Raw genomic sequence first — 20711 nt, 5'->3', positions numbered from 1 at the left:
GGTAGGAGCGGGCCGCGATTTGCGCTGCTCTCGCGAGAGCTCTCCCTCTTCCTAGGCCGGCGCTGAGCGAGGTGGGTGCCCGGGCCCCGCTCGGGCCTGGCCGCCGCCGCCATTTCCCCCTCTGCAGCCGCGATATGGCGCTGGGGGCCGAGCCGGCCGCCCCGCGGGCCCGCTGGGGCCGGGATACCCCCGATTGGCGCCCACCCGGGGCCCGATGGGCGCGGGGAGCCCGGAGTTGTGGGGAGGGAGTCGCCGGAGGTTGTCCTCCTTCTCTTCCTTCTCCTCCCCCTCGTTCCCCGGGTGTGCTCTGAGGGAAGGCCGCCGGGCCGCGAGGAGGGGGCCGGGGCCGAGCACGGAGCTCCGGGGTCATGCACGGAGCCCTGGGGGCCGTGAGGGGCGCACTGCCTGGCCGCACGTGGGGCTCCCGCCGCTCCTGGGCCACGGTAACCACCAGGGTGTAAGCGGAGGCCTCGCTCCTCAGCCCCCCCAGCCGCTCCTCGCCTTGCCGCGGTCGGCTTCTCTTGCGGCGGGGGTCGTGTGGATGTGAGGTGCTCCTCGGTTTCGTTTCGGAGCGTGCGGCCGAACGGCCAAAATCTGCTGTAACGCTGTGCTTGTTGCAGAAGGCATGTTGCCGGTGGCGACTGAGATGTTGTTTTGCATTGCAGAAAGGCCATGTTCAGCTCTAGCGCAAAGATTGTGAAGCCTAATGGCGAGAAGCCAGATGAATTTGAGTCGGGTATATCCCAGGTACGTGTGTTTTCCTTCTGCTGTTTGCTAACCAAGTACAAGTTGTGGAGGCAGTGTTGTGACAGCTGTCTAGAGTGTAAACTTTGAGGCTGATGCTGCCTAAATGTATTTCTCTTCCCTGATTTTCTGTAGAAACTATGCTAGTCAGCCTGTGTTCCCCACCAGTTGAATTTGTTGTATCTGTCAGTGTGACTTACAGGAAGCGAAACCTTTGCTTAAAAGTTACTTGTAGCTCATTTCTGCCACTGGACAGATTCTGTTCTCAAGGTTTTTTGTTTGTTTATTTTTCTTTATGACTTGAACCCCATATAATGGATTTTTCTGAAACTTTTTCTCTAGGCTCTCCTGGAGTTGGAAATGAACTCTGACTTAAAGGCTCAGCTGCGGGAGTTGAACATCACGGCAGCTAAGGTAGGCCAGATGTTCTCCATGAAGAGATCTCCATGAGGAGTTGCTTGGTAGCTTGCTCTGTGTGTTGTTAATATTTGCAAACGTTAACGTACCTGTTGAATGGTGTCTTTAGTTGTATGTAGCTTGTGATGGCTTTCTGTATGCTGTTGTGGTTTATCTTCTGGTACTGGCTGTTAACGCATGTGATTTTGTAGTAGCTTCTCTTTTAGGCATTGGTCTGAAAAGTCATTGTAAAAACTCAAATGTCAGTTTGGTGCTTTAAGTAAGTGTGTTAATAGTAAATTCTGCGTTCTGTCTCTGCAAACTGGACTTGAGATCTGAATGTTTTTGTGTTTATCACTAATGCAGATGTTATAAAGTCTTTGTCAGGAACATAAACTGTAATACTCTTTGTAAAGTTAGTTTGTTACAAATACTGTTTTAGGCAACCAGTGATAGATGAGAGGTGGATCAGTATAATAGGCTGGCTTGATTGTGTAGGTTAGCTTTCTTTTTTTTTTTCTTTAAGTCTTAGTTTAAAGAGGCAACTGAATTCTTACAGCAAGAAGAAAATTGCTATTAGAATTTGTCAGACCAGGGGACTGGGTTGAACTTTGACGCTGATTGCTGTAGCCAGAGACCTAGACAGGCTGATTTTTGGTTCTTTCCCAAGCCCAGTGACATGCACACATGCACAAAGGCACAGCTGATTAGAGCTGAGTTAAAGAATGTGGGAATGCAGAAGTCAGCTTGGTATATGTGTTAACTTTACTGGAGCTCAGGGCCCTACAGAAAAACTGGTTTGCTTCTGAAGTACATCAGTATGTACCTTCTGCAATGAGGTATCTTAAAGTCTGTTATTTACTCAGTTTAACTACTTAGTCTTATGGAGAAACATTTTGTGCATCTTAGTTAGCTCATGTGGGAACACAGCTGATGACAAACAATTATGTTGGAGAATGAGCGTGTCCCTGTTTCGATTCAGGGGAGAAGTGCCTTGTAAGCTGCTGCAGCTTAGGTTTTGAACAACTGGGAGAAAATATTCTGTGTTGGTGTGATGTAAACCTGACTTTTGGAGGTGAAAGAATTTTGAGTAGTAATGCAGGCCTTGGAAAATAGTGGACAGAATATCACTGCCATGAAGTAGCTACTCAAAAAGAAGAGTTATTACTGTAATCTTTGTTTAGAATCTGTTAGAGGCAAATAATTCTTGAAACTTTGTGTCAGGATGTTAGTAACATCTCAGGTGTGATGGTAAGATTCAGGGAGCTAGAATCTTTGCTGAAACAATGAACTTTGCAGCACTCATTTACAGCATAACAAATGCTCTGACAGGTTTTTCTGTTTAATCCTCGTGCTTAAATGCATGAAAGCATTTCATGCTCTTGTTTTACAAAGTTGTAAGCAAGGCTACCAAATGTCTGTGTTCAGAGGGTTCATGATCAAACTGACCATTGCTTCTCAACCCCTAGGTAACGTTTTATTTCTGTTTCAGGAAATAGAAGTGGGTGGTGGCAGAAAAGCCATCATTATCTTCGTACCTGTTCCTCAGCTGAAATCTTTCCAGAAGATTCAGGTGCGGCTAGTTCGTGAGCTGGAGAAGAAATTCAGTGGAAAGCATGTGGTGTTCATTGCTCAGGTAAAACACTTTTAGAATAACAAAAAATTTAGTTTGAAGCCATCCTTGGAGGTCATTTAGTCCACCCTCATGCGTGAAGCAGGACTATTACAAACATTAGATCAGGTCAGCCATGGTTTTGTCTAGCTGAGTCTTTGAAACAGTCAAGGATCAAGATTCCACAACCTCCCTGGATAACCTGTTCCAGCGTTCCGCTGCCCTGCTTGTCTTGTCCATTCAAGGTAACAGTGATACAATGCGTGTTTTTGTACCAGTAGAAAATGCAGCGAATGTCCTTCTGTGGATGTAAACTAAAATGATTTCAGCTAGGAGCCAAGGCTATGTGAACTTGGTGGTGAGATGGGAAGGTTTTTTTGGAGGAGGATGTAACTCCTGTTCCGGTCTCCTTCTCCTTCAGAAGTTTGAGAAGCAAAGCTTGAAAGTAAAAGACAGCAAATATTAAGAGTAGCCATAGTGCTGAGATTATGTAAATGCACTTACCATTCAAGTTAATGGAAGAGGAAAGGAAGACCTAAATCAAGTGACTTAACCACAGTTCTGAGTTTATAGAAGGAGGTGAACAACAAAAAGGTGATGGATGGCTCTGTGGGCAGTACTAAGGGGGAAAACAAACTCTGGAGGTATGTCTACAGGGTGGACAACTAGTTGTTAGACTGCACCTCTTCAGCAAAAATTCTCTTTGAAATACTTTTAAGAGAGCCAGAGTACCTTACCCTGAGTCTTTGTGGACAAAAAAGCTTGTAATGAAGTACTTCTGGCTTGCTTATTCTCAGTGCTAGAGAATTCCCTGTCAGTATAGCAATCCATATCTTAAAAGGGAATATGTGCAGTTCTGCTGAAGGTGAAATGTTTTTAAATGTGATGCAAGGATTGGATTGGATATATGGATTATAGTGCCACCCTATGTGTACAGTTGTGGAGAAGCTCTGAGGTGTTGGTTGAAAGTACTGCAGATGGCTACAGCTGCATGTAAAACTCAAGGTGTTAGAACATCTACATTTGCAGATATGGAAGTAGAAAATAAGCCTTAATCATCTAAGCTGTCATAAGTATCTGTAAATGCTGTTCTTGGAACAGAATACGTTAGGGGTTGATCAGGATTGAGTAGTAGATCTCGTAATTCAGAGCAGTGTTTCTGTCTCAGTTGTTACCTAGCTGTTTGTGGGATTGAGATAGCCTTTAGTTTGAAGCAGGGGAGTAAACTCAGTCCACTAGAAGCTGAGATCTCTCTTGCCCCAAATCCGTTTGGAATATTAATATGGTGTAATAAACTACCCTGGCTGTACATGTGGGGGGGTGTGAGAGTAATGAAATATTCATTTTTCAGTGTACTGAAATAATTCTCATTGATAGAGGAGAAATAAAGCAATACTAGTATTTTAGCAAGTAGCTTTGGGCATGCTTAAGTCTCCATTTTTTGGTGTTTCATGTCTCTCATTCCTAAAAAATAAAAAAAATAAATAAATTATAGAGCATGTAGTTTAAGTTGGTTCTAAACACTACATACTATGAAATGACATTCCCTTGTTTTTTTTCTCCATTAACAGAGGAGGATTCTGCCCAAGCCAACAAGAAAAAGCCGCACAAAAAACAAGCAGAAGCGTCCCAGGAGGTAAGCAAGTTACATTAATGCAGAATGACAGACTTTTGTAACTTGGAGGCTTACTGAAGTAACATTTAGTTGATTTTTTTTTTTGGAGAAGTCACTTAAATGATCGTATTGTTCCGTATGTTACTGCTTAACAGTGTTGAAGTACTGTTTGCCATTTGACTGCTAAAAGGTGCAGTAAATAGCCAGTCTTTGAGCAGTGCATTGTATTTTGGGGGGGAACTTTCGTCTGTATTTCCCATTAAAGCTGTAGCCAGTCTGTAGCCAGCAATAGTGACTTAAGAACAGTGACCAGAATAGTGGTTTAAGTGACCTTCCCAGCTGTCTCCATTTTCCACAATGTGCTGACAAGATTTTTTTTGAAACCGTGGGGAGAGTCTCATTACATGATAGATGTGGAAAAGACAGGGCTGTGATACTGAAGGGATGCAATGAGGGAGAGAGTGGTTGAGGTGGGACGTAAGTGCAAGTAGTTCTGCAGAGTGTGATTTTAACAGCAGTAACGTAGTCCTTTGTGTTAAATGGCATTCCTGCTTCTTGAGTGTCTTTAAGATGATGCTAGATACAGGATGCTACTGTGTTAGAGCCTCTTTTATGCTGTTCTCTATCTTAGTGTGTCATAATGTAGCTCCTTTCTTGAAAGTTTGTCCTCTTCATGATACATAGCCTGGTCCTTCTTGCAGTCCCTGTACTAGTGTCCTACCTAAATTGTCTCTTGAGATTTTCAGGCATGGATTTTTAAGTTGCAATTTTGTAGTACTTACCTACCTGCAGTCCTGCCAGACTTCGGGTCTGTTACATTATAGCTAGTGTTGCAGGCTGGCAGGAGGAGTTGGATCTGTGAACCTGGTCAGCGCACTGCTGTGTTCAGCAGGAGGGAAAGAGAGTGTGCAGGACTGTCCCTTTCACAGCCTGACACTACGTCAGACTAGTAGGGTTGTAAAATTGACATGTGTATTGCAGAGCGTAGAAACATGGTGGGTGTTGGTCTGTCTTCACGATCTCAATTTATGGAAGTTTGAAATGCAGTTACAGAAACATTTCTTTGTTATTGAAATGCCTTGAAACTGCAGATCGGGAAGTGGGGAATCTTACTAGCCATCTAGACTCATACACAAAGTAACCTGGCTTTTTCTGATTATTATCTGTCTTTGACAGTTCAAGAGCAAGTTCAAGAACACAAGTGTAGTCCATGTTTTCTAAGCAGAGGCTAAACTTACCAGCTAGACTTTTCCTGTAATACACCCTAAACTGTTTGGGTTTAGGCAGATAAAGAAACCAGTGTTTTCAAAACTGGCTATCCTATAAGCATGTTGTATTATATGTAGTTCGTATTCTTGCCTACTTTCTCCTTCAGTGAATGTCTGGCAAAATCGCAGATGGGACAACTTAGTTCCAATGTAAAACTTCCTTAAATGTGTAGAAACAGTGTTTCGGGATTGTTGGGGCAAAGCAACATATGATCTAATAGGTAAAAACCTGGCTACTGAATTTTTTTTTAATTTTTTGTCATGCACTCTAAACTTGTGCATGCAGTGTAGAACTTAGCTTTTATTTCTCCATGATCTGTGAAAGAGTATGAAATAGTCACCATGCACAAAAAGATCAAAACAGAAAAAAAAATATACCACTGAAGTTTTAAGCAAAAGCATGCTAGGGAATGTTTAAGCCTTGGCAGACTAGGGAATTTGGCAGACTAGGGAATTTGGCAGACTAGGGAATTTGGCAGACTAGGGAATTTGGCAGACTAGGGAATTTGGCAGACTAGGGAATTTGGCAGACTGAGGATGTGTTTTAATGATTCGAATGTGGCATTTCAGCCGTACGCTTACTGCAGTGCACGATGCCATTCTTGAAGATCTGGTCTTCCCGAGTGAAATTGTGGGCAAGAGAATCCGCGTAAAACTGGACGGCAGCAGACTTATAAAAGTCCATTTGGACAAAGCACAACAGAATAATGTTGAACACAAGGTAAACAAATTTACATTATTCAGAATGGGGTGGCATTCTGACATTGCTGCATTACTTACAAAACTTCTCAGCTAAAGACTTCTGGCTAAAGCTTTTCTGGCTTGTGACAATGGAGAAGCTCCTGGTGGTTTTGGAATGAGATGCTAAAGATGAGGCAAAGGAATTTTGAACTAAAGCTGTAGTTCAACTTGTCAGAACCTCGTTCCTGACTCTAAAGTAGTTATATTGGTTTCTTCATGGGAAGAGGGGGAGGGGTTATTTGTTTTTAGCACAGAGCACTTAGTTTTGAACTTCAGGCTGTACCAAGCACATCTGCTTAAGTCCTTGATCACTTTTTTTTTGTGGGGACACATTTAGGAAAACATAGATGCAAGGGTCTCCTCTGCTTGCAAATGAAGGGAGGTTGTAAATATTTTCTGTAAAACACTTGTTTTCTATGTAAATGCTCACTTACCTTATTCTGGAAGAAAAGAATCAGCCTCAGAGTTGGTTTCATATGAAGATACAGTGGGAAACAGTATAATACCTAAACTGTGTTAACATTGATTTTATTTTTCTGTACAGTATATATAAACAAGATTGTCTGTCTTCACAGGTGGAAACATTTTCTGGTGTCTACAAGAAGCTCACAGGCAAAGATGTGGTGTTTGAGTTTCCAGAATTCCAGCTGTAAAGCGCAAAAGATGGCTGAATAAAACAATTGTTCATATAACAGAGTAATTTCATTTAAATTTGCAATTCCGTAAAGCTAGGTGGGAATTAACTGGTTCATGAGACTTCTCTACTTTCTGTATGAGTGGCATTTCAGTATCAAAGTACTTAGCCACCAGCATTTTCCGGTCAAAACATGACTCTGGACAGAAGAGTCTGGAGTCTGCAAAAAGAATCGGCCTAGAAAAATAAAATGAAACATGTCGAGACTCCTAGAGAGAAAGTGGGGAATTGCACAGAGCAGTGGGACTCCTGAGTTTTTTGTGCTAAGATGCTCAGTTGGAGACCCACACGTTCCTGACACGAGAAGAATTCTACATAGCAGGTGTTGTGACCTCTGAAACATGGAGCAATGACATACCCAAAGAAGGGTTTTAATTCTGGGGGAAGTAGGTTTGGGAAGGCATGGGTTGAATCTGAGGTAACTGTCTTTGCTCTCTGAGTGGTAGAACATTATGAGCTCTTACCTAAAAGCAGGTATTGCAGCTTCTCACCTTCAATAGAACGAAATGGGAAGACATTTTCATTTCTGCAAGATTGATTATCCTGCTGTACACAAACTACAGTCATTGGTTTTGCTTTTGGAAGTCATGGATTTTGTTTCCACCTATTAGCAGTTTATATATGTAAATTAATATTGGGGTAATCTGGGGTAGCCAGGCCATGACTAATAACCCACAGCAGGGATAGATATGCCAGGGTGAAAGAACAACTGCTGGAATGGTATCTACGATCTATAGATGGTGTTTTATTGTAGTTCCCATACATCCGTGGCCATATGGGGCAGGCATAGCTGTATCATAGCAGCAAAAGGCTTTGAAAGCCCTACACTGAAAATCCGTATGTGTATCTAGAAATATTTTCAGCAAGTTGTAACTTTTTTCCAGCTCAGGGGGGAGTTTGACTCTTTGGACTTAGCAATTTATAATGTTCTGAGCAATTTATATGAATTTAGTACTTAACCTTGCTGAACAGACTATCCTATTACTTAGGAGGAAGTGGTTAATGCAATAAAAGGTGCCTAATTATGGAGACAGCCTAATAGATGGAGAGCTAAGTAGGTAACAACCCCATATACCAGGAGCTCGTAATAGCTTGTGTCTTTTTACCTGGGAGTAAATGGGAGACAAGTGCACTTATTGAGGGTCTTTGTACCTTTGCTTCCTTTTTCTCATTTATTGTGGGTTTGCTTGCTTCCCAGTTGATGCATCTCTTCTTGAACTGTGAAAAAACTAAAAGGTTAAAACAAGTTCTACATTGCTTTTGCATTGGAACAGTGAAGCTTTTTAAGTTGTGCCTGTTTAGTAGCAAAGGGCAGGTAGTAGTGGGCTGTTACTTCTGGCGCAGACAATGCAAAGAGAACAAAGAAAATACACATACCCTGTTGTAACTAATAGTTCATTTCCTGTTACTTGCGGACAAGGCTTGACTTTGCACAGAAAAAACAAGCTGTGTCTTTGGAGAAATTTGTCTAAGACCTTTTCCTCTTGCATTTTCAAACTTCTGTCTCTGGCGTATAGCCCTGAATCCTGGCTGTGTGTGGGCAGAGTAATTCCCAAAGATCTTAACAACAGAAGGAGTGATAGAACTTGAGAATTCAGTCTCTCGCTGCTATAATGGGCATTATGCAGGTTGACGATGGCAGGGGTAAAAAATCTAGTCTCAAGTCAGACATGTTACTAATCTTTCTGCTATAACAGTCACAGATGGTAGCCTGTGCAAATAGATATTTGCTGTTGTGGGTTGGAAGAAGCAGTTAGGGGACTGTTTGGAGACTTACCAGATGTTAACTACATTTAATTAGAGGTTGGTGAGTCTACTGGGGCCAAGTAACATCTGCAAGTAGAGGTGATGCTCAGACAGCAGGCTTCAGTAGACAGTATTTCTTCTTTCATGGTGAAATATAACTCAGGTTTGATCTCTTAGTAACAAAAATGTCAGTAGCAGTTCCAGTTTTGACGCGCTGGGGATTTGAAGGGAATCAAGTAAACTGAATATGAAGGTGGCAAATGTTGCCAGGCATTGCCAGCTGGCTATACAATTTTTTTTCTTGGCTTTTGCTGTAAGCCCTTTGAACTAAATGAAATGCAAAAGCCCATGATGACTCTATAAGCAAGTTCTATGAAAGGGTAACACTTAAAACTATTTATGGTTCTTACAAAAACTAAGCTATGAGTAGAGGTGAGTTTGTGTAACGTAAAAATACCAGGCCATGTGCTCTGCAAAAGACTTCTGTCATAGTTTTACCTTTATGCACGGGCTCCCGTGCGTGTTAGTGTCAGTGATAGAGTCACAAAACTCCCTCTCTCCCTTGACAAGCATGTCAAATGAATGCCTGCAATCTGGAAAGTCACTTGATGCCATCTGGTCAAGTACTAATGAGGCTGCTGGAATACTGGTGTCAAATGTTACCTTAACCTAAAGGAGCGCCCATATGAGATGATGCTCAACTTTCCCTATACCTTTCGTGCACTGTCACAGAGGAACTCTGAAAGCGTGATTCCTTGGGAGCTTGTGGTCTGGTTTTTGTGAGAAAGTGATGAGGCATTATTCTGTAGCAAGACCTGTGCAGCAATAGTACGTGGGTAGTGTCAATGTGGAGAGACAGATCACCTACTGAGCACAGAAAAATGGATTCTTGCCTGTCATGGCCCAGTCAAACAAAATGAGGAACAAGGGCGTTACGCTGTTAGGTGCTCTCGAGGCTTGCACCTGATACGAGAGCTTGCCATATGGCTTCCACGTAAGTCTTCTCACAAATGTCTTCAAATATTTTTGTCTGTGAGGAAAGCTGCTCCCCGCTGATTTCCACTAGGACTGGTTCATGGACGTGTTACAGGTCTGGTTTGACAAGTTGCTTGAAGTGCTTGACCTGTCTTGTACTAATGTGTTTAATTGGAGGCATGATTAGATCATGTCTGATAAGCCCCCCTTGATTATAAATAGAAGCATTTGGCAAGTTTTAATAGAGTGATCCTTATATCAAGTAGTGTTAAAGGACACGCCATGGCTCCTCTGTTATGGACTGAAATAATCTGTTTCCTGTGCCTTCCCTTTTCCTAAGTTGAAGTAGGAAGCCTGAGTTTGCCTAGTCTAAAAGCCAGTGTGATGCCAAAACCAAACAAAAACAAAAAAAAAAACCCAAACCTTTAAAACTTAAACTGTTTTTCATCTTCTGTGGTATGGGCTTTGTAGGTCTCTACAGCTGTATCAGAATGGCAGACAAAATATCGATTATGGGAAGTCATGTGGTCCCAGAAAAAGAAGCCTTAAGGCTAGGCTAAGGGAGCATGAGTCTCTTTCCTCCATACAGGCTTGACTGCAGCATTGATCAGTGCAAACGGCTGACCCCTTTGTAAGCAGGTGGCTTTGGTGTGCTTATTGCCTGCCTTTAGAGCACACGTGTGGAAAAACCTGCGCTCGCTGAGAGCGAGAGAAAGAAGTGACACTGGAGCATTTCTTTGTACTAGTGCTCTGTTCCCTGCAGGAATTATGTGTAATTGATCTTCTTGTGATCAAGAGGAGAAAGTTTGTTGGATTTGTTACAGCTTGCAAGTTTAGGTATCTCCTCGTCTACCCACAGGTTCCTTCTTGCCATTTCTCAGGAAAATAAACCTTATCAATGAGTTTCTGCTGTTAGATGTTGTTAAATAGTTAATAGCTACTGGGCAGCACCATGGTTTTCGTGATTTTGTGCTGATGTGTCTGATTCAGTTTTGATCTGCCCCTGGAACAGCAAAGATAGAAGTGGAGCCAGGCATTGAAGAGATTTTACCAAATTTAGAGATGAGAAATAACAGAAAAGGCAGTTCTCATTTCTTACTACTGCTGCAGTGAATGTTGCTCAGAAACTTTGTGCAAATAATGTTGGTGCAGCAACACTAAAGAAGTTGAAGGCTAGTTTTTTTACAGTGTAGTAAAAGTTAAAACTTGCATTGCTGTTTCCATGCTGAACTTTCCCACCACACATCTAATGTGTTGTACAGACAAGGTGCTAAGCATAGTTTCTTCTGTTGCTCTGTCCATCAGACTGAAGGGGTGGTGTCCACCCTATGGGGCTGCATTAATGGGATGAGGTACGTATGGGGATGTTCACGGGCCAGGCAGCTCTACAGGCTCCTGTTTTTCCCTAGATGTATTTTGATACTTAATAAAACTGGTTCCTATTTTCTTGCCTAAATGGTTACTGTTAGTTGAAGCCAGAGGGAAGGGGATGTGTTTTTTGGTTGTCACAGGAGCGAAGGAGGGAATGCACTCAGCTTGCCATTGGGAAGTTGTGGACCTGCTGCATCTCCTTGCCTTTTTCAGGAGTTTGCCCTGGGAGGCTTACCAAGGGCTGGTTAGCAAGGCAGCCCTGGCTTTGAAGAAGTAGAGCAGTATTTGTGACACAACCTGTAATAAGCTGAGCTCCGGCAATTGAGCTCACATTTTGACTTAAAGAGCTTGGGTATTGGCAGTTTTCATCCCTTAAGAAAATCTGATCCAGATTGTTGTTTGCCTTGCTTGAGCAGGGGTTGGTCCAGATGATCTCCAGATGATCCTTCCAACCATTCTGTGATCCTTTGACACCACTGGGTGCCTCACCAAACCGAGGGGAGAATTTTAGGGCTTTGTCATCTTTTCAAAACAACATTTTAAAATAGGTAGTATTTTAAAATGAGCATTATATTTAATCCTCTTACAGATGGAGATAATGCCAGTTCTCTCTGGAGAGAGTACAAGAATTTGTCTGAAGGCTGTGAAAATGATTATTGAAAGGTGATTTTTGTTTTTTTAAAAAACAAACTATTTGATTTTGGTTTGTGTGGTTTTTTTTTTTAACTATTTCAGTCCAACTCTTCTACGTAGTTGGTGTTTAACCTGAGCTTAAAGGCTGGGTGGATGTCTGGTTGTGGATCAACCATGATAGCTAATCTAAATCACTGTCGTCTTGTATACCATGGCCTCTGAAGGTTGTCCCTCTGCATTCTGCAGAGGGTGGCTCTGCCACTGCAAGGGTGGCTGAAAGACCTGTGAACCATTTCTTGAACAGCTACAGCTTTCAGACTGGCATATTAACATGAAGAAAAGTTAGCTCCATAGCCCACAGCAACTGCGACCTGCTGGGGTTGAACAGCTGCCCTACAGTAACTTGGTTGCCCCAGCTGTGGACGGGGACAGGGCTAGGTGGTGAAGCTGGGGAGGTGAATTCTTGAGCTGCTCCAGTGCAGTCTGTGTCTTAGTGCCCCAGGTTGCCCATAGTCTGGTTCCAGCGATGTGCTAGCGTGGCTGTACAGCCTCGGGTCAGCTGTCTGGGTGGGTGAAGGAAGGATGCTCATGTCCAGCTGTAAGGGGAGTATGCCCTTTTTTTTTCCTCAGAGGTGAAACAAAGCCATATACTTAAAGCCATATATTTGTTTTCTCCTTTTCTAGAGAAAACAGTTCTATTGCATCTATTGTGTTTGGCATTCCCTTTTGAACTCTGGACACTTACATTTATTCTTCACTTCTGTTTGCCCAGTGTTTAATAATACCTTTTCGGCTTTCCCTGATATGGCTCTTTCTCCCTTGAATTCCATCTCTGGCCTCAAAGTTATTTGCCTGTTTATATAGGGAGAGCAGATATGTATGTAAATGGACGTTGCCTTTGCCATCGTAATATGATCTTCAAAGGCTTGGACTGCAGTCACTTGGCTGCATTCTTTACATCAAACGTTTCTCATAGCAAGTTGCTGCCAACAGAGTGCTGCGAGGGCCCAATCCTCCTAATTGCCTTCTGCTCCCTCTGAACTAATGCAGCTTGTATGCATAAAACAGCTATCAAGTTGGAGTTGTGGGGTGCTTACCCTGTTACATTTTACATTTTTGTCTTTACTGATGTAATCTGAAAGTGAGCATCAGTTCTTAACTTCTTGTGACCACCTGGTGGGTGTTGAAACACAGAAGCTGGTAGTGATGGAGGAGAGTTAGCTGGGTTCCAGCCCAGCTTGAGAATGGGGTGGTGTAGGAGAAGTTCAACCCTTGTAAAGGTGGTTTCTGAATGCAAGGCACTGCTACCTCTGCACTGCTGTGGAATCTGCGGTGCCAGTTTTTTATTTTCCCCTTACTGCCTGTTTTGCAGCCTCCCCAGAGGAGGGGATGTGCTGGCTGAACAAATTCCCTCCTCCAGAAGAGAGGGGGATAGCTCTGCCAACAGCACCCTTCCTTCGTGTGTGAAACGCTCAGGTGTGGAGTGGTGAAGCCTCAAGTCGGGGCTGTGGTGGGGAAGGAGGTTGCATGCCCCAGGGCCAGGAGAGGAGTGCATGGAGGGGGCTTCTCAGGAAAAGACGATGCTGCCAGTTGTGAGCAGGGTGGGAGCAGTCTATCAGTGCATATCACAGCCCTGACCAGAGCATGAAACCCTCGATGGAGAGGACATACAGCTGTACGAGAGCAAATCAGAAGGTCAGTGAAGTGAGCACGTGCTCCTATCACAGCTTTCTCTTGTCTCACAGTCCAAAAGCTTTTTGGTGATTCTTTTCACATTTCAGGGGTGTGAAAGGATACTTAAGGATTTCTGTATCTCTTTTTTTCTTTCTCACTGTCACAAAGTGATGTCAAAGGTGTTTTTTTTTAAATTTTTAAGCCTGTCATGTGGATAATAGCATTGTTGTGGAGAATTGAGACTCAGCTCTGAAATACTTGCATGTTTCCACTCAGTAAGTCAAGAATGCTACAGCTAACAGCAGGAGTGGGGAGAGTTTCACTAGGGAAAGTGTGTTAATTAGTCACATAACTCGGTCATATTCACTGCTGCACTCTCTGTGTTGTCATATCAGTTGTTAGAAATGAAGCAAAGCAAGGAAAGTGCTGTCCTAGGGCAGTTGTATGCATAACTTAGAGCTGAATAGATCTAAATGGTTAAAAAGGGGTTCTCTGCTAGAGAGGAGGAGGGGAGAGTAAGAGTGCATTCCCAAAAAAGTACATTCCCAAAATAAAAAGCTTACATCATGGACCTCTTCAGCTTTCCCACACTTCTTTCCTAATTATTGTCCTACAGGACAGCTGATCTATTTCAAACAGGAAGCTGTTTACAGATAACACTTGCAACTGTGTTGTCTGATTTGTTGAACTGTCGAAAAGCAAAAGACAACCTCTTTTCAAATTAAAAACTGTCAGACTTCTGTAAACAGCAGCAATGAGGTTCATCTGTGCAGTGTCCCTGCAGGCACAGAGTGTTCTGCAGTTCCCATTTTCTCAGCAACCATAAGGTAAGAGGCTTTTATGCTTTCGCTCTCTAGAAACACAGGAAAAAAGCTTGGATGTTTGTTAGGGGGCTGTCTTGTAAGCAGCAAAATGATTGGCAATGGCTGCATAGTAGGGGAAGGTAAGGGGAATAACAGCTTGCTCTGTTCTAGCAGATAATGTGGGACCTTTCTGTCTGAGGCACCCATGTGGGTTAGATCGCAGAATTCCTGGTCAGTGTGAGATTTGTATATAAAATGTTCAAATGGCATTGAAGGAGCTCATTCCTTTCTTTGAGCAACAAAGGATGAAGTGGTATTTTAATTTTTCATGCAATGGAAAATTAATGCAGCTTATTAAGGGGTTATGATTCCTGGTAATACATGACTGATATCTCAGTTTAATTTTGGAAGTGCTCAGTACTTTTCTCCATACTTCTATTCCTAAGTGGCTGGCTATTTTCTACTTTACAAAGTGAGCTTTTAATACAGCTGGAAGGCAGAGAATAAAGACTGACGTTGCAGAAGTGAAGCAGATGACAGCGGATCCAGTAAGGGCTAGAATTACACCAGTGGGTAATTAAGAGTAAGCTTAGTTAAAACTAAATCAAGTTGGTAGCAGTAGTATACAGGGCTGTCTAATGAAAATTAGGGATGTGTAAAGACAGAAAACGATCTAAATGAGCTGGACGATGAGAGTAAGCCACAGTTCAGTAACCAGAAGGCCACATGCCTGCTTTTCAGTTATGGGATGAGAAAACTTAGGATTCATAAAAGGAATTAAAAATTTCCATTCTGACCTCTGTGCATACATACTTGTGCTGAACTAGAGAAATTCAGGAGGGGGATTCTTTTCTGACAAAATCAAGTGACTTTGGAAAACTGAAATACACAGCTTCACTTGCCATACAGTGAAACAGAGACTCTTGGCTGGAAATACTACAGCTTTTATATTTGGGTAGTGAAAGATTTTAGGGATACATTAGGAAACTATTGTCCTATGATTCTGTTTTTGAAAATGTGATCTCACATTTTTGGACATTTCATGTTTATATGATCATTTAAGGCAGAATCATGATATTTTAAGGCATTATAGTGACTGAAGAATATGAAACAAACGCTGATTTAAAGTTCTCACTCATGAGAATGACGTTAGGATGTCTTTGTCTGTGACAACTTGTTAGACATATCCATAATACTTTTTACTGTTTCTGCTGATTGTTGCAACATAAATAAGGTATGTAGATATTGTAAATAAGTAACACTTCCAAGCTGACTCTTCTTAAAATTGTTAGGACTGTCTTTCACAAAATTCTTGCATGCATTCTTTAAAATGAAATTAATACAGGAAAGAATATGTGACTTAAATTCATAGTCAAAAAGGCATTTAAAACATGGCATATTCCTACAGTCAGTGGAGAATTGCACAGTAACTTATAAATTGTGCATCATGATGATGAATGCTGTTTCTCTGATTACTTTTGAATGATTTTACTCTATTTCAAAAGCTCCATTTAGTCAGCTTCAGGGCTACCCAAAAAATCTCAATTGAGAATCATTTTGAAGTGGGAAGGCCCTTGACAAAGCAGCTCTTTTTTTTTTTTTTAAGAAGTGTCAGCTTTCCAGGGTAGTTTAGTTCTTTTGTCAAAGTATTTTGGCTGAAAACCAGAAGAATTTAGCCAAAAATATACTCACAGTGTCTCCTGGGAACTGTAGTTTGTGCTTTGCACTGCATTTCACTACTGGCTGGACTTCCCGGCTGAACCATGCTTCCCGTAAGGCCCTGTGCCCAGGGACTCTGTGCGATTTCCCTTGATGCAAGCAGCGCTGTGCTGTATTTTGGGAAGTGCGCTCCAGTGAAAGAGGCTGGTAAGGAATGAGGTGTAGGAAAAGCCCCTCCGATTGCTAGTAGATAATTGACAGCTAGTTTAAAGCTTGAATGCCTTGCTCTAGTTTGTGTGTGAGCCCCATACCACCCAGTTTGCTGTGGGCCTTGAAAGCGTGACCTGTCGGGAGGGTTAGGTGTGTCAGCAGGAGGCTCAAAACCCTTCTGTTGTTTCCATCAGCACAAAAGCCCATACAAGGGAGAAAGCATTTAAAAATGCTTCTGAAACTTTATTGGTGTTTCTGCCAACTTTTGTGCCAGAAGTGTTCCATTTTATATACTTGGAACTGCAAGCTGCAAATACACGGTATGACGGGATTTTGGGAACGAGGTAAACTGTGAAGGAGTCGAGAGGAAAACAACCTCCTAGGAGCCCGAGGCTTTTGGAAGTGGTGGTTCTTAAAATCCAGCGAGGTCTTGTCTCACCCGTCTAAATGCCTGTTCAAACAAATCTTGGCCTGGATGACATGCCCTTAGGTGCTTAAGATGTCTGAAGGCAAGAAGAGAACTGAAGCTGCTCGAGTTCTTCATTGCTGGACCAGTCTCTTACTTGCTTATTAGGATCCAAGGATTCTTATCTGTTGTGACTATTTGGATGATGCTTCCTCCGAACTGCACCAGGAAACCGATTAGGATGTCCATATGGCATCACCTCGAGGGAGGTGATTGTCCCCCTCTGCTCAGCCCTGCTGAGGCCCCACCTGGAGTGCTGCATCCAGGTCTGGGGTCCCCAGCACAAGAAGATGCGGAGCTGTTAGAGTGGGTCCAGAGAAGGCCCACGAAGATGATCAAGGGGCTGGAGCAGCTCTCCTATGAAGAAAGGCTGAAAGAGCTGTGACCGTTCAGATTACAAAAGAGAAAGCTCTGAGGTGACCTCATCGCAGCCTTTCAGTACTTCAAGGAGTCTTATAAAAAGGATGGAGAAGGACTCTTTACTTGGGTAGATAATGATAGGACAAAGGGGAACGGTTTTAAGATTAGAGGTCAGAAGAAAGTTTTTCACTCAGAGGGTGGTGAGGCACTGGAACAGGTTGCCCAGAGAAGCTGTGGATGCCCCATTCCTGGAGGTGTTCAAGACCAGGTTAGATGAGGCCTTGAGCAACCTGATCTAGTGGGTGGCGTCTCTGCCCATGGCAGGGGGTTGGAACTAGGTGATCCCTGAGGTCCCTTCCAACCCAGGCCATTCTATGAAGGCATTCTAGAGACCAGAACAGAGTAGTAAGGCAGATGGTGAGAAGTTTGAGGTATTATTACATCGGTTTCTTCCTACACTGAATAAATCACCTGAGTAAAATATGGGCATGGACAAACTATTTCCAAAGCTGCAGGTGAGGCACCTGGCTGCAGCCCAAGAACCCACAGTGTTCATGTGCTGAAGTGCTCTACAGAGTGAAAGGAGGAGAGTGAAGTGCTGAAGAAAGTGACTCACCGCAGCCAGCAGGAAAACACTTGTGAGAGTTGCTCCAGAATTCCTGCCACTGGATGTGGGAATGGACAAATGTGCTGTCCGTAGTGCCAAGTGCCTGTGAGAACTTGGGCTCCAGAAGCTGAAACATTTTGAAGGTGTGTGGCCTGTTGTCCTTCTGGCACAGAGACTTCAGAAACTGGCTGAATATAGTTCTTGAAAAGCTGAGCGCTGCCACCCAGCTTCTGTGGAATCTACTGGCCAGGAGTGGGGATCTGCATCTAGTTCATTCCACTGCTTCAGTGCCCATCTCCTATCTGCTGGAACAGTGCCCTTGTCACCAACCTGAAAAAAACACAGGTGCATCCTCTTATGACAGAACTGTTTGGAGAATGGGGTTTGGGGTGATTTGGTTGAACTTGGGAAGAGGCCACAGATGTGGATCCAGTGGTAGTGTTGCAACTGAGTTAAGCAGGTCAGTCTCTCTCTTTTTTTTTTTTTTTTAATGAAGAATGGGGCTAAAGGATGGAGAATGGAAAGGGTAACTACTTCAGTTCTTGGCTGCTCTTTGTGGGGGGGGGGCATTGAAGAATAACGCTGTCCATAGTTGTGCTTAGGTTCCAGTTATCTATCTTTATTGGTCTGGTTTTAAGCATGGATGCAAGGAGACTGACTCAAGTTGCTCCAGAGAAGGTTTAGATTGAACATGAGGAAGAGCTTATTCACAGAGAGTGTGGTCAAGCATTGGAACAGGCTGCCCGGGGGAGTGATTGAGTCCCTATCCCTGGAGGTATTTAAGAGACCTCTGGATATAGCACTAAGCGACATGGCTTATTCTTAGGACTCAGTAGGTCAGGTTGATGGTTGGACTTGATGATCTTGAAGGTCTTTTCCAACTGAGATTTTATGGCTCACTGTAACTTTTGATGCTGTTAGTATGATTCACTAATTGTGTGATAATAAGCACAGGTAATAAGAAATCCTATTGATAGCTCTCTAAGATGTTCAGTTTAATTTGTTCAGTTATTTTCAGGTTTAGTTGCAGGTCCCTCTAAATTGTTCTGTGGTGAGGGTGGTGGTGATTTTAGCATGTATTGGAACTTGCTGATAAAAGTCACGCATTTAATTCTCTAGTGGACCCCTTAGATATAGTCCATGGGCCTCCAAGAGACCATGGATCATGAGCTGATTTGGTCTCCATCTGGTCTGAATGCTGGGGACAGTCTGCCAGTGTTGTCCATGCTGCAAGGGCTGAACAGCAAAGCTTGTGTGAAGTAGTACTTCTCTTGATAAAGAAAGCATCATGAAGAAAGACTGAAGTGTTCATAAATCATTCACCTTCACTAAAGAAGGCACAGAAATAACTCACATCCATTTTAAAAGGATTCACAAGCATATCTTTCTTCAAATAACTCCGATGTAATCTATAGTCTTTGGTGTACGAGAATTAAGTAGAGACAAGAAAGTGTGAAAGCTGTAGCAAGGACATTATATAATATATGTTAGACTTTATGATTGTCATCAGAGACATCTATAATAGATCACCTGTTGTTTGGCATTTAAAACAAAAGTCTTTCAAAAAAAACCCATACCCAACTATATATGATGTGAATGAACTGGCAGTGTTGGATGGCATGGTAATTATGACTAGTCAAAATACAAACACCAGACCAGACTAGAAATTATTGAAAACTTAGCACAGGAAGCAACAAAAAGATACCTTATTTCACAGGAAAAGAATAATGTCTCAGAGGGGTGTCGATGAGAAACCAGATCCCTGATGGCTAACTGGTTAGTGGAGCCAGGGACAAGAAATCTTAGGGAAACAGATGCTGGGAACTCTTGGTAGAGCAAGAGAAGCACTGCTCGTGTGTGCTCTCAGCAGCATCCACAGACACATTTGCACTGTTTCTCTAGTTGTGCAGTGCACTCACAATTCAAAACCAATTGAGAGATGGATGACCATAGCAAGAGCTGTGTTACAAGCTGTAGCTGAAATCTTTCAGTGGTTTTCTTTCTTTGCTGTTTAATATCTTCCCATCAGAGTTGCCTTTCCTGTAATTTTGGTGTGCCAAAAACTCTATTCACTCTCTGCTTTCCTTTCTTTTTTAATAAATGTTATATAAAAGTCATGAATATATTAACATTAAACAGTTCAAAATTAGTATGAAATCATTAGACAACACACACAACAATTTCACCTTGTCTGCTCCATGAGTAATTCTGAACATTATTCTAAAGCTTAAATCTTTAGGGTTTTCAGTATCTTTTTTTTTTCTTTGGCCTTTCAAGGACTGCCCTTGAAAATTCAAGGCAGATTTCTTCATGTAGTGTTCGCATATGGTCTTTGCTTGTTTTGTTGATAAATGGCAGAGAAGAACCTGATTTATTTGAAGAAGTCTCTGTGATGTTCTTCTTAGGTAGAATGCGAATTTACATCAGTTTCCAAATATCTTCTTGTCCTGAGTACCATGTCTCCAGAATTATTCAGGTTGGATTATTTAAATTTAAACTCTGAAAATCGGATGTGGAGGCAACCATATAATCTTCACAATATCTGTGGAGATGGGTAAATGAGCTATATTCCAGGAGTGCCTTAAATGACCATTGATTTTTATTTTTTTTTCACAAACTGTATACACTGCTACCTCTTCTGCGTTGCTTCAGGTATAATGGGATCTTAGTATGCTGCTGAAGGAGTGCTCTCTATAAATCCTAGGGAGGTTTCGTTGTTAACTTGAATCCCTTCCACCTGAAAAGAGGACAGTTGGGCATTCCATGCCTTGCAAATCCCTAGTTTAGTTTCTGGATAGTACATGTTAAAATTGTATAAGCAACACTAAATTGCAATGACCAGAGAAGATGCTATCTTAACTCCAACAGAGTGTACCTCCTGGCCTGTAAAATGAATCTGGTGACACCTAATGCCAGAGTCTCTCAGGTACTTTAATGGCTCTGGTAATAACTTTCTTTATAGTCTTCTAAGCAACTCTTTTAAAGCATGTATTTGCCCACTTACACTGAGTTTACATGTGACTGCATTCACATTTTTCCTTGACTTTAGGAGTAATGATGTTAAATGTCACAATTAGTGTTGTGCACGTGAAGTTTCTGATATGTTCAGAGTTGATTCTTGCATTCCTTTTTGGCAG

General features: G+C 42.5%; 2 protein-coding genes across 4 annotated transcripts in view; both read left to right on the top strand.

The window, feature by feature from the left end:
- Window positions 1-7068, top strand: RPS7 (ribosomal protein S7). Its single transcript, XM_083829552.1, has 7 exons — window positions 1-71; window positions 666-747; window positions 1087-1158; window positions 2633-2776; window positions 4324-4388; window positions 6206-6356; window positions 6952-7068. Exons 2-7 carry the CDS (start codon window positions 673-675, stop codon window positions 7027-7029), a joined length of 585 nt encoding a protein of 194 aa, XP_083685678.1. The 5' UTR covers window positions 1-71; window positions 666-672; the 3' UTR covers window positions 7030-7068.
- A 565-nt stretch (window positions 7069-7633) lies between these two features.
- COLEC11 (collectin subfamily member 11) overlaps window positions 7634-20711 on the top strand; it is a 46290-nt gene continuing 33212 nt past the window's right edge. For 2 of the 3 annotated variants that reach the window (XM_083829551.1, XM_083829549.1), the window contains exon 1: window positions 13497-14296. The gene's annotated coding sequence lies outside the window, so the exon portion shown is untranslated. The other variant, XM_083829550.1, reaches the window with a different exon arrangement.

Source organism: Anser anser, assembly GCF_964211835.1.
Source record: "Anser anser genome assembly, chromosome: 3".
NCBI lineage: Eukaryota > Metazoa > Chordata > Aves > Anseriformes > Anatidae > Anser > Anser anser.
This window is presented reverse-complemented; position numbering and strand designations above follow the sequence as displayed.